This window comes from Lithobates pipiens, unplaced genomic scaffold (assembly GCF_037356315.1).
Source record: "Lithobates pipiens isolate NorthernLeopardFrog02 unplaced genomic scaffold, aLitPip1_a1.2 Scaffold_3, whole genome shotgun sequence".
NCBI lineage: Eukaryota > Metazoa > Chordata > Amphibia > Anura > Ranidae > Lithobates > Lithobates pipiens.
The window spans coordinates 134,919,441-134,935,818 of record NW_027507790.1 but is presented as its reverse complement, the minus strand read 5'-3'; the positions used below and the strand labels follow the sequence as shown (position 1 = coordinate 134,935,818).

At 41.1% G+C, this 16,378-nt stretch overlaps 1 protein-coding gene across 4 annotated transcripts in view; it reads left to right on the top strand.

The window, feature by feature from the left end:
• Positions 1-16,378, top strand: part of FER (FER tyrosine kinase) — a 491,045-nt gene that overhangs the window by 101,327 nt on the left and 373,340 nt on the right. For all 4 annotated transcript variants that reach the window (XM_077462310.1, XM_077462308.1, XM_077462309.1 and 1 more), the window contains 2 exons: positions 4,851-5,034; positions 6,295-6,432. In XM_077462310.1, coding sequence (XP_077318436.1) covers positions 4,851-5,034; positions 6,295-6,432 — 322 coding nt within the window. The remainder of the gene's footprint in view (positions 1-4,850; positions 5,035-6,294; positions 6,433-16,378) is intronic.

Sequence of the window (16,378 nt, the reverse complement as noted above, 5' to 3'; positions counted from 1 at the left end):
CACTACTCACCCCTGACCATTCTGAGTACTCCCCATTTATCACCACCCTCTGAACTCACCCTTGTAGCCAATTTTCAATCCATGTTTTCTATGATCCATGCCAATGGACCTTACTTTGTACACTACAGTAAATGTTTATGGGGAACTGTGTCAAATGCTTTTGCTAATCCAGCTACACCACATCTACGGGCCTTCCTTTATCTAGATGGCAACTCGCCTCCTCATAGAAGGTTTATAGATTAGTTTGGCAAGAACGATTCTAAATGAATCCATGCTGATTGCTGCTAATGATACTGTTCTCATAACTAAAATTTTGTATATATAGTCCCTTATCAACCTCTCCAAGAGCTTTCATACTGTTGATGTTGGGCTAACTGGTCTGTAATTCCCAGGGATGTATTTTGGGCCCTTTTTAAACATTGGTGCTACATTTGCTTTTCTCCAATCAGCTGGTACCATTTCAGTCAGTAGACTGTCGGTAAAAATTAGGAACAATGTTTCCATCACAGTCTGTAAACTGTTGGACAACACATTTTGGTGTCCGCAAAAATAGTAATAGCTAGCCACTGGACTAACAACTTAGATCTACAACTTCAGAGGAGTTGGTTGCCAACTAACATGCAATTTTCATGAGAAAAAATGCACACCTATACCATCAATAATTGTATGCTATTCATGAAAATATGGAAACCATGAATGGATAGTAAATACTACATTGATGTCTTTTGATATGACACATTTGTATTTTTTTGTTCTTCTTTTTGTTTGTAATTTTTTTTGTATAATTGCGATTGTTTCTGTGATTGCGCTACTGTGTACATCAGCCTTTCTCTTTTGTCCTTGTTCTTGAAACTGCACCACCACAGTTCTTTTGTTGTATGTGTAATTTTGAACAAAATCCATAAACATTGACAGAAAAAAAAATATACAAGGCTTCTCCTGAATGGCGGAGGGGCATTTTAACCACTTCCCGACCAGCGCACGACGATGTACGTCGACAGAATGGCACGGGCAGGCATATTGGCGTACAGGTACGTCCAATATTCAATGCCGCCCTGCCATCGGGAGTGCACCGCCGGCGGTGCGCTCCCGCGCTGGTCGGGACCCCCGTGAGTCCGGTCGCGGGACCCGCGGACTCGATCGCCGCGGGCATCCCCGCCATCGTCTCACGGAGCGGCCAAATGGAGGAAATGCTGTGTAAACAAAATTTCTCCATTCTGTCTAGCAACTAGTGACGCTGATCTCTGCTCCATGTGATTGGAGCAGAGATCAGTGTTCACTAAATGAAAGCCCAACCCCCCCACAGTTAGTAACACACCCCTAGGAACACTTAACCCCTACACTGCCACCCACTGGTTGGTTAACCCTTTCACTGCCAGTGTCATTTACACAGGAATCACTGCATTTATATAGCAGTGATTACTGTATAAATGACAATGGTCCCAAAAATGTCCGATGGGTCCCCCACAATGTCGCAGTCACAATAAAAATCGCTGATCGCCGCCATTACTAGTAAAAAAAAAAAGAATAAAAAATTATTAATAAAAATGCTATAAAACTATCCCTATTTTGTAAACGCTATAACTTTTGCGCAAACCAATCAATAATCGCTTATTGCGATTTTTTTTAACAAAAATATGTAGAAGAATACGCATCGGCCTAAACTGAGGGAAAAAAATGTTTTTTTATATATTTTTGGGGGATATTTATTATAACAAAAAGTAAAAAAATAATGCGTTTTTTTCAAAATTGTCGCTCTATTTTTGGTTATAGCGCAAAAAATAAAAACCGCAGGGGTGATCAAATACCACCAAAAGAAAGCTCTTTGTGGGAAAAAAAGGACGTCAATTTTGTTTGGGAGCCACGTCGCACGACTGCACAATCGTCAGTTAAAGTGACGCAGTGCCGAATCGCAAAAAGGGGTCTGGTCTTTGACCAGCAAATTGGTCCGGTCTGCAAGTGGTTAAGCTAACTCCATATTGTTTCGGCAGCTGACGGGAAGTCACCCATGCTGCCAGAATACAGCACCACATACTGTAGGTAGGCAATACAGCCACAAAGCTCTATAATGGAAAATTTGGCCCAAAGAAACTGTTGTATAACCGAAGTGCTTTTAAAGGCTGTTTTCCCAGGGAAGGTGTTTAAAATAGGTCTTGGTCATAAACTAGCTAAGGAGCTAAACCAAGATTAAGAGGGAACACTTGACATAATTAATAGTGTTCTGCTAGTTCTGACAGCAGTAATGGAACAACACATTATTCATTTTATTGTGGCCTTGAATTTTTGTGCTTGCAAATAATTCCTTGAAGCAACATGTTTCCAGTTGGCTGGCTATTTAAGTCTTTTTGTTTGAAAACAGACTAATGGAGCAGTGAAAAACCTAAAACAAACCTGATTCCAAAGTCCTAATAAATTATGCCTGCTGTGACTAGCAGCATGTTGTCTTGTGCATCATAAAATTCAAATAAATCATAGTGACCACCTATTTATGTGTCCGTAGGCTGTACAATATGCTTCTTAGTAAATAACTCCTATTTCTACGGAAAGTTTATCTTTGAGATCACTGATTAGATTATGTTTTTGCTACCCTGCTACATTGGAACAAATGAAACTTTATATTGCATCAACTTGTTAGTTCTAGTTATTGTCACATATGTACAGTGCCTTGCGAAAGTATTCGGCCCCCTTGAACTTTTCAACCTTTTGCCACATTTCAGGCTTCAAACATAAAGATATAAAATTTTTCTTTTTTGTGAAGAATCACCAACAACTGGGACACAATTGTGAAGTGGAACGAAATCTATTGGATTTTTGAAACTTTTTTTATAAAAAAAATGAAAAGTGGGGCGTGCAAAATTATTTGGCCCCCTTGCGTTAATACTTTGTAGAGCCACCTTTTGCTGCGATTACAGCTGCAAGTCGCTTGGGGTATGTCTCTATCAGTTTTGCACATCGAGAGACTGAAATTCTTGCCCATTCTTCCTTGCAAAACAGCTCGAGCTCAGTGAGCTTGGATGGAGAGCGTTTGTGAACAGCAGGTTTCAGCTCTTTCCACAGATTCTCGATTGGATTCAGGTCTGGACTTTGACTTGGCTATTCTAAGACCTGTATACGTTTTATTTGTGAACCATTCCTTTGTAGATTTTGCTGTATGTTTGGGATCATTGTCTTGTTGGAAGATACATCTCCATCCCAGTTTCAGGTCTTTTGCAGACTCCAACAGGTTTTCATCCAGAATGGTCCTGTATTTGGCTGCATCCATCTTCCCCTCAATTTTAACCATCTTCCCTGTCCCTGCTGAAGAAAAGCAGGCCCAAACCATGATGCTGCCACCATGTTTGACAGTGGGGATGGTGTGTTGAGGGTGATGAGCTGTGTTGCTTTTACGCCAAACCTATCGTTTTGCATTGTGGGCAAAAAGTTATATTTTGGTTTCATCTGACCAGAGCACCTTCTTCCACATGTTTGGTGTGTCTCCCAGGTGGCTTGTGGCAAACTTTAGATGAGACTTTTTATGGATATCTTTGAGAAATGGCTTTCTTCTTGCCACTCTTCCATAAAGGCCAGATTTGTGCAGTGTACGACTGATTGTTGTCCTATGGACAGACTCTCCCACCTCAGCTGTAGTTCTCTGCAGTTCATCCAGAGTGATCATGGGCCTCTTGGCTGCATCTCTGATCAGTCTTCTCCTTGTCTGAGCTGAAAATTTAGAGGGACGGCCATGTCTTGGTAGATTTGCAGTGGTCTGATACTCCCATTTCAAAATGATCGCTTGCACAGTGCTCCTTGGGATGTTTAAAGCTTGGGAAATCTTTTTGTATCCAAATCCGGCTTTAAACTTCTCCACAACAGTATTATGGACCTGCCTGGTGTGTTCCTTGGTCTTCATGATGCTCTCTGCGCTTTCAACAGAACCCTGAGACTATCACAGAGCAGGTGCATTTATACAGAGACTTGATTACACACAGGTGGATTCCATTTATCACCATCAGTCATTTAGGACAACATTGGATCATTCAGAGATCCTCGCTGAACTTCTGGAGTGAGTTTGCTGCACTGAAAGTAAAGGGGCCGAATAATTTTGCACGCCCCACTTTTCAGTTTTTTATTTGCTAAAAAAGTTTAAAATATCCAATAGATTTCGTTCCACTTCACAATTGTGTCCCACTTGTTGGTGATTCTTCACAAAAAATTCAAATTTGATATCTTTATGCTTGAAGCCTGAAATGTGGCAAAAGGTTGAAAAGTTCAAGGGGGCCGAATACTTTTGCAAGGCACTGTAATTCATATTTTAAAAATGTAATGTAAAAATCTGCCTTTTTTTGACCTACCTTGATAAGATATACGCCCATAATAAATATAAGCAGTCCCCTCCTAAAGAATGGAAAGATTGTCAGTTATCTGCTGCAATTGTATTTATGACTGGGCAGATGAATGGAGGCTGCATATTTGGATTGTGCAGAGGTTTATACTATATCATTGTGTTTTATATTTATTTATCTGTTTATCTTGGTTGCATCTAACTATCTTTGGGATAGGCATGCCACTGGGAATATGTAATCATGGATGAGTTTATGTACAACAGGACATTTTTGCTTATTTTGCTTTGCAAATGTTTTTTTTTTTTTTTTTTTTCACAATTTATTTAGTACCAGCTTATTATGCTGCACTTGTCAATGTATTGTACTTTGCACATCAGTCTTTCCCTAAAGAGACCTCCTAACCTGACATCCCTACTAAACAAAATGGGGTCAGGGAGGGATTGTGTGTTTTTTTTTTTTTCTGTCACGATGATGATTAGCTATATCTTGCTGTTGTAATTTGTTTGGTTTTTATTATGTTTCACATAGGAAAAGAGACTGAAAAAGCCAGAGAGCGCTATGACAAAGCTACTATGAAACTTCATATGCTCCATAATCAGTATGTTCTTGCTGTGAAAGGAGCCCAGCTGCACCAGAACCAGTATTATGATTGCACTCTGCCTCTTCTCTTAGACTCTCTGCAGACCATGCAAGAGGAAATGATCAAAGCCCTGTAAGAAATTACCTTTTATATAAAGTGTTGGGGGCGGGGGGGGGGGGGGGGGGGGGGTGAAATGGGGAATAAAAAAAATGATATACATATATACACAGAGCATGGTGCCCTGCCACTCCAGAATATCTCTTCAACCAGAGAAAACAGTTTTTACTGCTTTCTGTAGGTTTTGGTATTTGTGGATTGGGTTTCTTAGTTTGGAGTTGAGTCCAGGTGACTGTGCGAATCTGTAAATCTTAGAGGAGCGAGAGCCCAGGGTGCTGCTGGATTGGTCGCCAAAGCTTTAGGCCATAGGATTCTAGGCATAACTACAGAAAATTAAAGATATTGTACAGATCTAACAAATCGGTTTCTCTCCATACCAGCCACATAGAATATTAGGTCTGAAGGTAAAATGCAAATCTGAGTAATTTGGGTTGTCTATCTCCCTGAGAGATTTCTTTATGGATATTTCTGTCTATAGTTTGGGCAATTGCTGAAATGTCAGTGACCAGTTGTATGAATTTAGAAGCCCCCTATCCACCAAGACCAGCCATACACAGTGTGAAATTTTATTTCCTGTAACCACGGGGGTTACGGGAATCTGCAGTCAACCCAGTGATCCAGGAAACTATAGGGGAACACTGTTTCTCCTGATTTTTCTCTCCCTCTGCATTTCTGCTGTGGTTGAACGTCACCTGCAGTGGAGAAAATAGACTGCAACTGCTTACAAATCCTCTGCTTATGCAGTGTTCTGTAGCAAAGTTTTGTGACATGTTTCAGGCTGCTACCTCAGCTTGTTAAATGGTCATTGCTTGAGATCAATTCCTCACTGACCATTAGCAAGGCAGAAGTCATCTATGGATGCTGAATGTCCAGCATTGAAGCATTCAGCGCCATCTACAGTGTACTCGGTACACTGATCACTGTAGATCGCTCAATTGTCATGTCCTCTTTTCAAGCAAAGTTTTGCATTTTTTTTTCAAAGAATGCAAGTCATTTTGTGAATGAGGGATGCCAGATTGTGACAAGCATCCATGCCACCTGAAATCAGAGCGCCTTGCGTTCATTGAAAAGAAGTCTCAGCGCTAGACATTCGGCAGTGGCAAAAGTCTGCTGCCTGAGTAAATGCAAGATGGGTTTTAAACACTTCAGCAGCTAAAGATGGGACACATTTGAAAAGCGCTAACTTGTTTTTACTCTTCAAATGGACACAAGCCCTTTTTTGCCATACTTTTTTTTGTTTTGTTTTTTAATTCTGAAAATTTTGTTCTACTTCAGGAAAGGAATCTTTGACGAATATTGCCTAATTACCAGCCTTGTGTCTGATGAAATTGTGTCCGTGCACAAAGAAATTGAGGTGTGTGTTCAAGAAATAAACCCAAGCACGGAGTATGAGGACTTCATTCAGAAAAACAGGTTTGCTTTTAGCTTTAGTAAATTGTGTACTCTGTGGTTTGCTGCAACGTATTTGCTTTGCTTTTGCATCGATAGATGAAGACCTGAAATAAGCAATGATTTTGCAAGCAGAATTCTCTTGAGGACAAAATCAGGCCAGATGTGACATTTATCACATACAAGTGAATATCTGCATTTTTTCTTTACTAGAAAATTACTTGGGGCCCCCAAATATATTTTTTCCTGAAAGCAAAGTTCCTGGAGAATAAAATGGTGGGTGTTCCATTTTTTTTTTAGGTCACACTATATTTTGCCATTGGTTTATCAAACATACATTTTCACAGGGGCTGGGGATACTTTGAAAATACAATTTTTAATGTATTATTTTTTACGCTGTCTCTTTTAATTTATTTTTAGTTGTTTGCGTGCGCTTTATTGCCATCACAAGGGTTGAGCAAAATCCCTTCTGATTGCACTTTATGGAGTGGCTTTTCCTCTTTATGGAGTGGCCTGGGGTCTATTAGACTCTGCATCTCTCCTCTGTCCTATAAAGCAGCCAATCAAACTAAGCTCTTTTGATCACCTGCTTTACGAGCCATTAACTGTGTGTAAAGAAACAAATTGGAAGTTACAAAGTCGCTTCTGCTTTCTGAAGTCACAGAAGAGGGAAGAAACTTAAATTCTTTCCACTCCTCACAGTGCATCTGATGTGACAGCTTGCATTGGTCTGAAGCTAACTGGTGGAACGGGAGAGCTCAGTAAAGGCAGTGGGCCCGAGCGCCGCTTCCTGTAAAATTGATCTGGCGGCTGTATAGCTGCTAGAATCTTACTTTTGTAGCGAATTATTGGCTGAAAAGAATGATGCAAGTATCATGACTGCAGCTGCAATCCTGGTATAACCACTTCCCTGGTATAACTATGTGTGCATGTGTGTGTATGTATATAAACATAAACACACACAAACACAAAAACACACACACACACTATCTCACAAAAGTGAGTACACCCCTCAGTGTAGGGGAAATGGGTAAGACCCATTCTAAGTAATGATGACACAAATTACTCATGCCCAAAATTATGAAGTTATTTTTGGAGGTGGCACGCATTCCCAACTGATGTGCGTGTGTGCGTGTGTGCGTGTGTGCGTGTGTGCGTGTGTGCGTGTGTGTGTGTGCGTGTGTGTGTGTGTGTGTGTGTTTTATTTATATTTATATATATATATATATATATATATATATATATATATATATATATATATATATATATATATATATATATATATATATATATATATATATATATATATATTAGAGGTGCGCGATTAATCGTGAAACGATCGGATCTCGATTCACCCCCCCACGCGATCTAAGTTCTGGGTGACCCGCGATTTTCTTTTAGTGCCGTCGGTTCCGCGTAACCAGCGTGGAATGCAAATGGCGGGTATCTGAACTGACGTCATCCACCGGAACAGACGGCAGTCATTGGAGCTGTGCGATGTGGCGTGCCGCTGCCTGGTTGTGGGCGGGTACAGTGGCCGCGAAACAGTAGTGTGAGTGCGCACTGCTATACACAGTAGTAGGGGTGCTTCGAATCATCACCGATCCGTGATCCGAACGGGTCACCCAGCTCGGATCGGCACATGCCGCGATCCGCTGAGCGCTCCGCGGTCTCGGCCTTAGTATAGGCCGCGGCTTTGGCTTGGCTCCGAAGCGGCGGCCATCTTTCTACACCCAGGCTGCTTACACTGTGATCGCTCCGATGGAGCGATCACTTGTAAACAAACCGGCGTCATGTCATGACGCCAGTTCCTCTCTCCCCCTCTGTACTAATCTATACAGTAGAGGGGAGAGATCCAGAGATGGAAGCAGCCATCCCTCCATACCCTGCAGAACCAGCAATACCCTGCCAATACTCTAGCAATACTCTACCAATACTCTGCAATACCCTGCCAATACTCTAGCAATACTCTGCAATACCCTGCCAATACTCTGCAATACCCTTCCTGCCAATACTCAGCGATACCCTGCCTGTTATTTTTTAAATAAAACAGTTAGAATCGTGCAGCTCTAATATATGTATATGTGTATATGTGTGTGTATGTATGTGTGTGTATATATATATATATATATATATATATATATATATATATAATCACACAGTATCTCACGAAAGTGAGTACACCCCTCACATTTTTGTAAGTATTTTATTTCTTATGCGACAACACTGAATATTTGATACAATCTAAAATGGTGAGTGTACAGCTTGTAGAACAGTGGAAATTTGCTCTTCTCTCAAAATAACGTAACACACAGCCAATAATGTCTAAACAGCTGGCAACAAAAGTGAGTACACCCCTAAGTGAATAGGTCCAAATTGGGCCTAATTAGCCATTTTTTCTCGCCGGTGTTGTGTGACTTGTTGGTGTTAGAAGATCTCAGGTGTGAATGGGAAGCAGGTGTGTTAAATTTGGTGTTATCGCTCTCGCTTTCTCATAATGGTCACTGGAAGTTCATCATCGCACCTCATGGCAAAGAACTCTGAGGATCTGAAAAAAGAAATGTTGCTTTACGTAAAGATGGCCTAGGCTTTAAGAGGATTGGCAAGATCCTGAAACTGAGCTGCACCACGGTGGCCAAGAATACAGTAGTTTAACAGGACAGGTTCCACTCAGAACAGGCCTCGCCATGATCGACCAAAGAAGTTTTTAGTGCATATGCTAAGCGTCATATCCAGAGGTTGTTTTTGGGAAATAGATGTATGCGCCAAGCATATCTCCAGACCTAAACCCTATTGATCATCTGTGGGGCATCCTCAAACGGAAGGTGGAGGAGCACAAGGTCTTGTTGTCATGGAGGAGTGGAAGAGGACTCCAGTGGCAACCTGTGAAGCTCTGGTCAACTCCATACCCAGTAGGATTAAGGCAGTGCTGGAAAATAATGGTGGCCATACAAAATATTGACACTGGGCCAAATTTGGACATTTTCACTTAGGGGTGTATTCACTTTTGTTGCCAGCGGTTTAGACATCAATGGCTGTATTTTGAGTTGTTTTGAGAGGTCATCAAATTTACACTGTTATACAAGCTGTACACTCACTACTTTACATTGTAGCAAAGTAACATCTCTTCAGTGTTGTCACATGAAAAGATATAATAAAATATTAACAAAGATTTGAGGGGCATACTCAATTTTGTTAGATACTGTGTGTGTGTATGTATGTATGTATGTATGTATATATAACACACACATCAGTTAGGAAGTGGTTAAAGACCTCTTTACATGCATGCCCCCTCCAAATTTTTTTTCTTTCCCCTCAAAGTTTTTTTTATTGAAAGCAAGTTCAGGTTTACAGTTAGCTCCTAGTTACAAATGGTATGAACATTGCATACAAGTGTTAATAAAATTATATAATATCTGTATTATGACATAGTTAATGGCGAAGTGTGCGGTTTTTCATACAGAAGAAAAAAAATAAAATAAAATAAATTATAAAGGGAGAGGGGTTGAGGTTAGTATATTGGGGGGGGGGGGGGGGTAGGCCCTCAGCACTTGAGTTTGCCTCATTAGTCATTAGGTTAAGCATGCGTATTACAAATATATTATAAATTCAATCAATGTTAAACGTAGAGGGTGGGAATTTCACCTGATAAGTGTTTGGTATTCAGAAGAAAGAGTGAAAACCAACCATGGTTGCCATGTTTTGTTAAAGTTTGTGCTGTTTTCTTTCTTCATAGCCACAATTTCTTCCATCTTGTAAATATATTGTACTCTATTTAACCAGTCTTTGACTCCTAGGACTTTAGAGGTTTTCCAATGAATGGGTATGAGCGTTTTAGCGGCAGTAAGTAGATGTCAGGAGAGTTATTTCTTATAGCGGCTTAAAGTGGTTGGGACTAAGTTAATCAGACAAGTAGCTGCGTTTTAATTCTAATTTAGTTTCGGTTATGTGTTTTTGTCCAAGTCTTAATTTCATCCCAATAGACAAGGATGAGGTGACAGTCCCACCAGATGTGCATGAATGAACCTGTATGAGTCTTACATTGCCAGCATATGTCAGAGGGAGAGTGAAACCATCTCCTGGCCTTTTGTGGTGTTATATACCATTGGGTGCGGATTTTGTGGGATATTTCCTGGTATTTGGAGCTTAAGGAACACCTGTCATGATGCATGCCTTTTCCCATTGCTTCTCAGATATTTTGATTTTGAGATCATGTTCCCACTTCTTTTTGTGTTTATGGTTATCTGCATGTGGCGTTTGATTTAGCCAAGAGTATGCAAGAGATGTGGTATTTGCTACTTGTGATCTCTTTAAACATAGGGTTTCTAACTGCGTCATTGGGAGGCAGAATTGGGATTTGTGTTTGCTGTTTACCAAGAAATCCTTCAATTGCGTGTAAAATCATATGCTAGGAAATGCCTCACCCACCTCGGAGCTAAGTGTTTCAAAAGGTTTGATTTATTCATCTGTCATGCAATGATGAATAAGAAGATCTTGTGGTATTTTATGGTGCATACTGTACCTGGTATAAAATAAGGGTTGTTGGCAAGTGGTGTCAGTGGGCCTGGGACTGAGGCAATTTTGTGTGAGCCCACTAATTTATGCCAAATATTAATTGTGTTTGCAATCAGTGGGTGACTTATTTGTTTATCTTTTTTGGATTGAAGGGACCATGGGTAGTAACGTGTTTTATGCGGGGCTAAGTTGCTTTCTAGTTGGACCCAATCTTTATTCGAGCTATAGCAGTGCCAGTCTATTAGTCTGGTGATATGTGCAGCCTGGTGGTATTTCTTAAAATCCGGTAACCCCATACCTCCACTGCTCTTGGGTAACGTTAGTAGTTGAAATTGAATTCTTCGTTTTCTATCCGCCCAAAGAAAGCTTCTTTGTGCTTGAAGGAGTGTGTTGAAAAAGTTTTCTGTGATTTTTATTGATAGGGCGTTAAATAAGTATAATAGTCTGGGGAGTATCGACATCTTCAGAATTGATGCTCTGCCAAACCAGGAGAATGTTTTTGGGTTCCTCCTAAGAAGGTCTTTCGTTATTGTGGCTAGTTGACATTTATAATTGGAGTTATATAGTGAGTCAAAGTTGCTAGTTAAGTTTATTCCTAAATACTTGCGTGCATTTTGTTCCCATTTATAAGGATAATTGTCTTTCAGTTTTTTAAGTTGGTCGAGTGGGAGGGTGAGGTTGAGTGCTTCAGATTTCGATTGGTTTACTTTAAAATTAGGTATAGATATATGGAGATTGGTGATGAAGAACAGGAGGTCATCCGTGTAAACGGCTATTTTGTATTCTCGTTTACTGTGAATCCTTGGATATCTTTATTCAGGTTAATTGTTCTTATTAGGGGTTCTAGGGTCTAAAGAGGAGTGGTGATAGGGGGCAGCCTTGGCGAGTTCCATTATGGATTGTTAAGGGTTTGGAAAATGTATTGTTTACTTTCATTTTGGCTTGGGGATTTCGATAGAGGGCTGAGACCCAAGATAGCATGTTCTCGTTGAGACCAATATGGGCACATGTGGCCATCATATAGTCCCAGGAGACTCTATCGAAAGCCTTTTTGGGCGTCGGTAGAGAGCAATATTCCTTTTAGCCTTAGAGTTTTGAGCAAAATGGATTAAGTTCAGTGCTTTGGTGGTGTTATCGCGAGCTTCCCTGCCTGGCATGAACCCCACTTGCTCAGGGCCAATGATCTTTGCTAGGAGGGGTTTTAATCTGTTGGCTAATATTTTGACTAGGATTTTGAGATCGACATTTAGGAGTGAGATGGGTCTTAAGTTTGCGCAGTTAGTGTGATCTTTGTTGGGTTTGGGGATTACAGCTGTTTGCACCATAAGGAAGGACTTGGAGTTGTTTCTGTTCTTTGCTAGGAAATTGAAGGCTTATTGGAAAGGCCTCGAGAGAGTTTGTGTAAGTTTTGTAATACTGCGATGTAAAATCATCGGGCCAGGACTCTTCCCTGTTTTTAAATTTTGCGTTTGAGATTTTGGGTATAGATATGGGATCATCTAGTTTGTTTGAATCTTCTTTTGCTAGGGGAGGTGGTTTACTGTCTTTTAGGAAGTCTTGGATTATGTCTTGTTTTGTTTGTGTTAGGTGGGATGGCTTGTGTTGAGCTGGTAGGTTATATAGTTTGGAGTAATAATTGTGAAACGGTTCTGCCATTTCTTTGGATTTGTGCTTCCCCCTCCTTATCCTTTATGGCATGGATGTGGCTTGATATTGTTGCATCCCTCAGGGCTTTGGCTAATTATTTCCCACTTTTATCCCCTAGTTTGTAGAAAATATTTTTTTTTTTAAAAAGGGGATCATTTAATTTTTATATCTAATATAAGTCGCAGGGATGTTCTGCATTGTGTCAACTGCTCTTCTAGTCTAAGCGACTGATACTGTTTGTGTTGTAACTCAAGACTGGCAATTTGTTGGGATAATTTTGCGATTTCTCCCTCCCTTTCTCTCTTTTTCCTGGCACCCCATTTTATAAGCTCCCCTCTCACCACTGATTTGTGTGCCTCCCAGTTGTTTAGTGGGTTTGTATCTGCTTCAGCATTGTTGCTAAAGTAATTGTTAATGGCGCTGTGGATGTCATCCTTTATTATTTGGTCGGTGAGGAGTGTGGAATCGGGTCTCCAGTTAAATGTGGGTTGGTGAGGTGTATCCAATTTTAATGAGATAGCCGTGGGTGCGTGGTCGGATAGAGCTATAATGCCTATCTCGGCCAAGAGTAAATTGACCAGATCTCTTTGTGAGATAAAGATCAGGTCAATTCTTGAGTATCTTTTATGTGGCGCGGAGAAAAAGGTGAAATCCTTCTCTGCTGGGTGGGTGGATCTCCATGTATTTACCAATGTCAGGGACTGTAGTAAGGATTTTATTAGTTTGAGAATCCTGTAATTGACATGTGTGTCCTGTTGAGGTGTCCTTGAGGGGGGAGAGAGGGATGTTGAAATTCACACCCATCCACAAACCATTTAAGTTCTTCAATTATTTTGTAACAGAATGATACATGGGATAGAGTTTGGAAAATACACATTTGCTAGTGTTATGGGGGATCCCTCCCATGAGCCTTTAAGGAATAAATATCGTCCCTCTGGAGCAGTAAGTTGGTGTTAGTTGAAAGGGTGCGTCTTTGTTGATTAGGATGGACACTCCTTTGGTTTTGGCGAGGGGGTTGTTAGCGTGGTAAGCTTTTGTGAAAACTTTGTCAGTGAGTTGGGGAATATTCTTGTCTTTTGAAGTGAGTTTCTTGTATGAATGCAATTAAGGGTTGAGCTTTTTTGAGTTCTCTTAACCACTTTCAGACCGGACCAATTTGCTGGTCAAAGACCAGACCACTTTTTGCGATTCGGCACTGCGTCGCTTTAACTGACAATTGCGCGGTCGTGCGACGTGGCTCCCAAACAAAGTTAACGTCCTTTTTTTCCCACAAATAGAGCTTTCTTTTGGTGGTATTTGATCACCCCTGCGGTTTTTATTTTTTGCGCTATAAACAAAAATAGAGCGATAATTTTGAAAAAAAACGCATTATTTTTTACTTTTTGTAATAATAAATATCCCCCAAAAATATATAAAAAAACATTTTTTTCCCTCAGTTTAGGCCGATACGTATTCTTCTACATATTTTTGGTAAAAAAAATCGCAATAAGCGATTATTGATTGGTTTGCGCAAAAGTTATAGCGTTTACAAAATAGGGATAGTTTTATAGCATTTTTATTAATAATTTTTTATTATTTTTTTTTTTACTAGTAATGGCGGCGATCTGCGATTTTTATTGTGACTGCGACATTGTGGGGGACCCATCGGACATTTTTGACACATTTTTGGGACCATTGTCATTTATACAGTAATCACTGCTATATAAATGCAGTGATTCCTGTGTAAATGACACTGGCAGTGAAAGGGTTAACCAGTGGGTGGCAGTGTAGGGGTTAAGTGTTCCTAGGGGTGTGTTAGTAACTGTGGGGGGGTTGGGCTTTCATTTAGTGTACACTGATCTCTGCTCCAATCACATGGAGCAGAGATCAGCGTCACTAGTTGCTAGGCAGAATGGAAAAATGTTGTTTATACAGCATTTCCTCCATTCGGCCGCTCCGTGAGACGATCGCGGGGATGCCCGCGGCGATCGAGTCCGCGGGTCCCGCGACCGGACTCACGGGGGTCCCGACCAGCGCGGGAGCGCGCCGCCGGCGGCGCGCTCCCGATGGCACGGCGACAACGAATATTGGACGTACATGTACGCCAATATGCCTGCCCGTGCCATTCTGTCGACGTACATCGTCGTGCGCTGGTCGGGAAGTGGTTAATTTAGTCCTTTTTTCATGGATGTTCAGACCGTTTACATTATGTGAGATAATAGTGTGATTTCCCTAGGAAAGCGTATGCCATGTTTTGACTTTAAGGTAGGTTAGAAGGGATCCGAAGAGGATGAGTCTATTAGTGGCTTGCGCTATGTATGCTAGTGGGGTCAAGTGCAATAGGGCAAAAAGGGTTGCTCACCAGTGGGTGGTGAGTCAGCTTGGGATCTGATTTATGTGGGTGTGGAGTAGTCCTTTCCCTTTGGGGGAGAGAGGGAGGCACGCTAGCGGAAGGCTGACAGTGAAGTTTTGCGGTATTGTTTGTTTTGTAACAGTGAAGGAGGAACCCTGCGGGGAGGCCCGTCAGGACCCGGGGGCCCAAGTACCCGGTTAAAAAATTGTCTGTGTTTAGAGTTTCTGAAAACATCTATAAACTTATGTTATATAGTAGTCTGGTGTGGGAGGTGTTAGGTAGGAAGGCGAGGTGTCTTGTAGTTTGTTATTAACCAGTTTACAAGGAGAATAAACCTTATAAACAATCTATAAATCTTTAGAAAAAGCAGTGTACTAAATATAAAGCTGAACAAGATCCAACTTAGGTCACTATAAACAGTTAACCCAAAACATGAATGCCAGACTTTCAAGACCCTGTATTACAAACTGGACGACAGGCACCTCCGTGTGGTCCAATGTTCACCGAGTCCCTAGGTGATAAAAAAAGAAAAAAAAGAAGAGAAACCGGGGGGAGGTGGACCAATGATGACAGTCATGTCTTTTATAAGGTGGAGACTGAGTGAGACTATACGGATATGACCATCTACAGCGTTAGGGGTGTGAGAGAGATCACAGTAGTTGGGGGGGGGGGGGGGGGTAAAGTTCTGTAGTCATGCTGAAATCACTGAGACCCCGTTAGGGGTAAGTAGTTTCTCACACAAAGCAGGCAGATTTACGCAATGTTGTTAAGGTAGGTATCGAGTTCTGCATGGGAGATACGGTGTCGTTTTCCCTCCCATCAAGTCCTTGTTCATACCTAGGGTCAGAAAACATAACTTCGCACTGTGAGTTGAGAAGGAAGAGTCTTCAAAGGGTTGCCGGAATTAAGTGTGTAAAGATATAGGCAAGGTATAAAGAATAGTGTCCATAGATTTTGCCTCTCTTTTCTCTGTTCTGTGAGTGTTCTGGATATAATGTCCCTTTTTGGTTTTGGGGAGTTCAGCATTGTTACTCACAGTTCAGCAGGTCTTAGAGAGATGTTATCTTAGGGAGCGTAGGAGATTGTCGTGCTCCAGGAGGTCACCCCTCAGGCGGTCCAATATCTGTAACACTCCCACTCCTAGAAAGAGAGAAGAGGTTGGTAGGGAACAAAATTGGTGTATGCGGCGATATAGCAGGTTGATGGTGCCTCTTATCCAAATGCAGGGAAAAGTCATGTTTCGGGGTTGGTCACAGTTCGAGTATGTATAGTGTGGCAGGTAATGTTATAAATTCATGAGTTGTTAGAATGTATTTTCTGGGGTAGTGGTCCCCTCTAATGGAGAGGAGTTGAGATAACTGCTAAAGTGAAATAAGATAAATTCAGTTCCAAACTGGGTGTTTTGCCTCCTGAGGAACTATTAAGACAGTTAACTGGGTACTAAGAACTTTTAACAGATAAAGTTGTAGCTTGTAA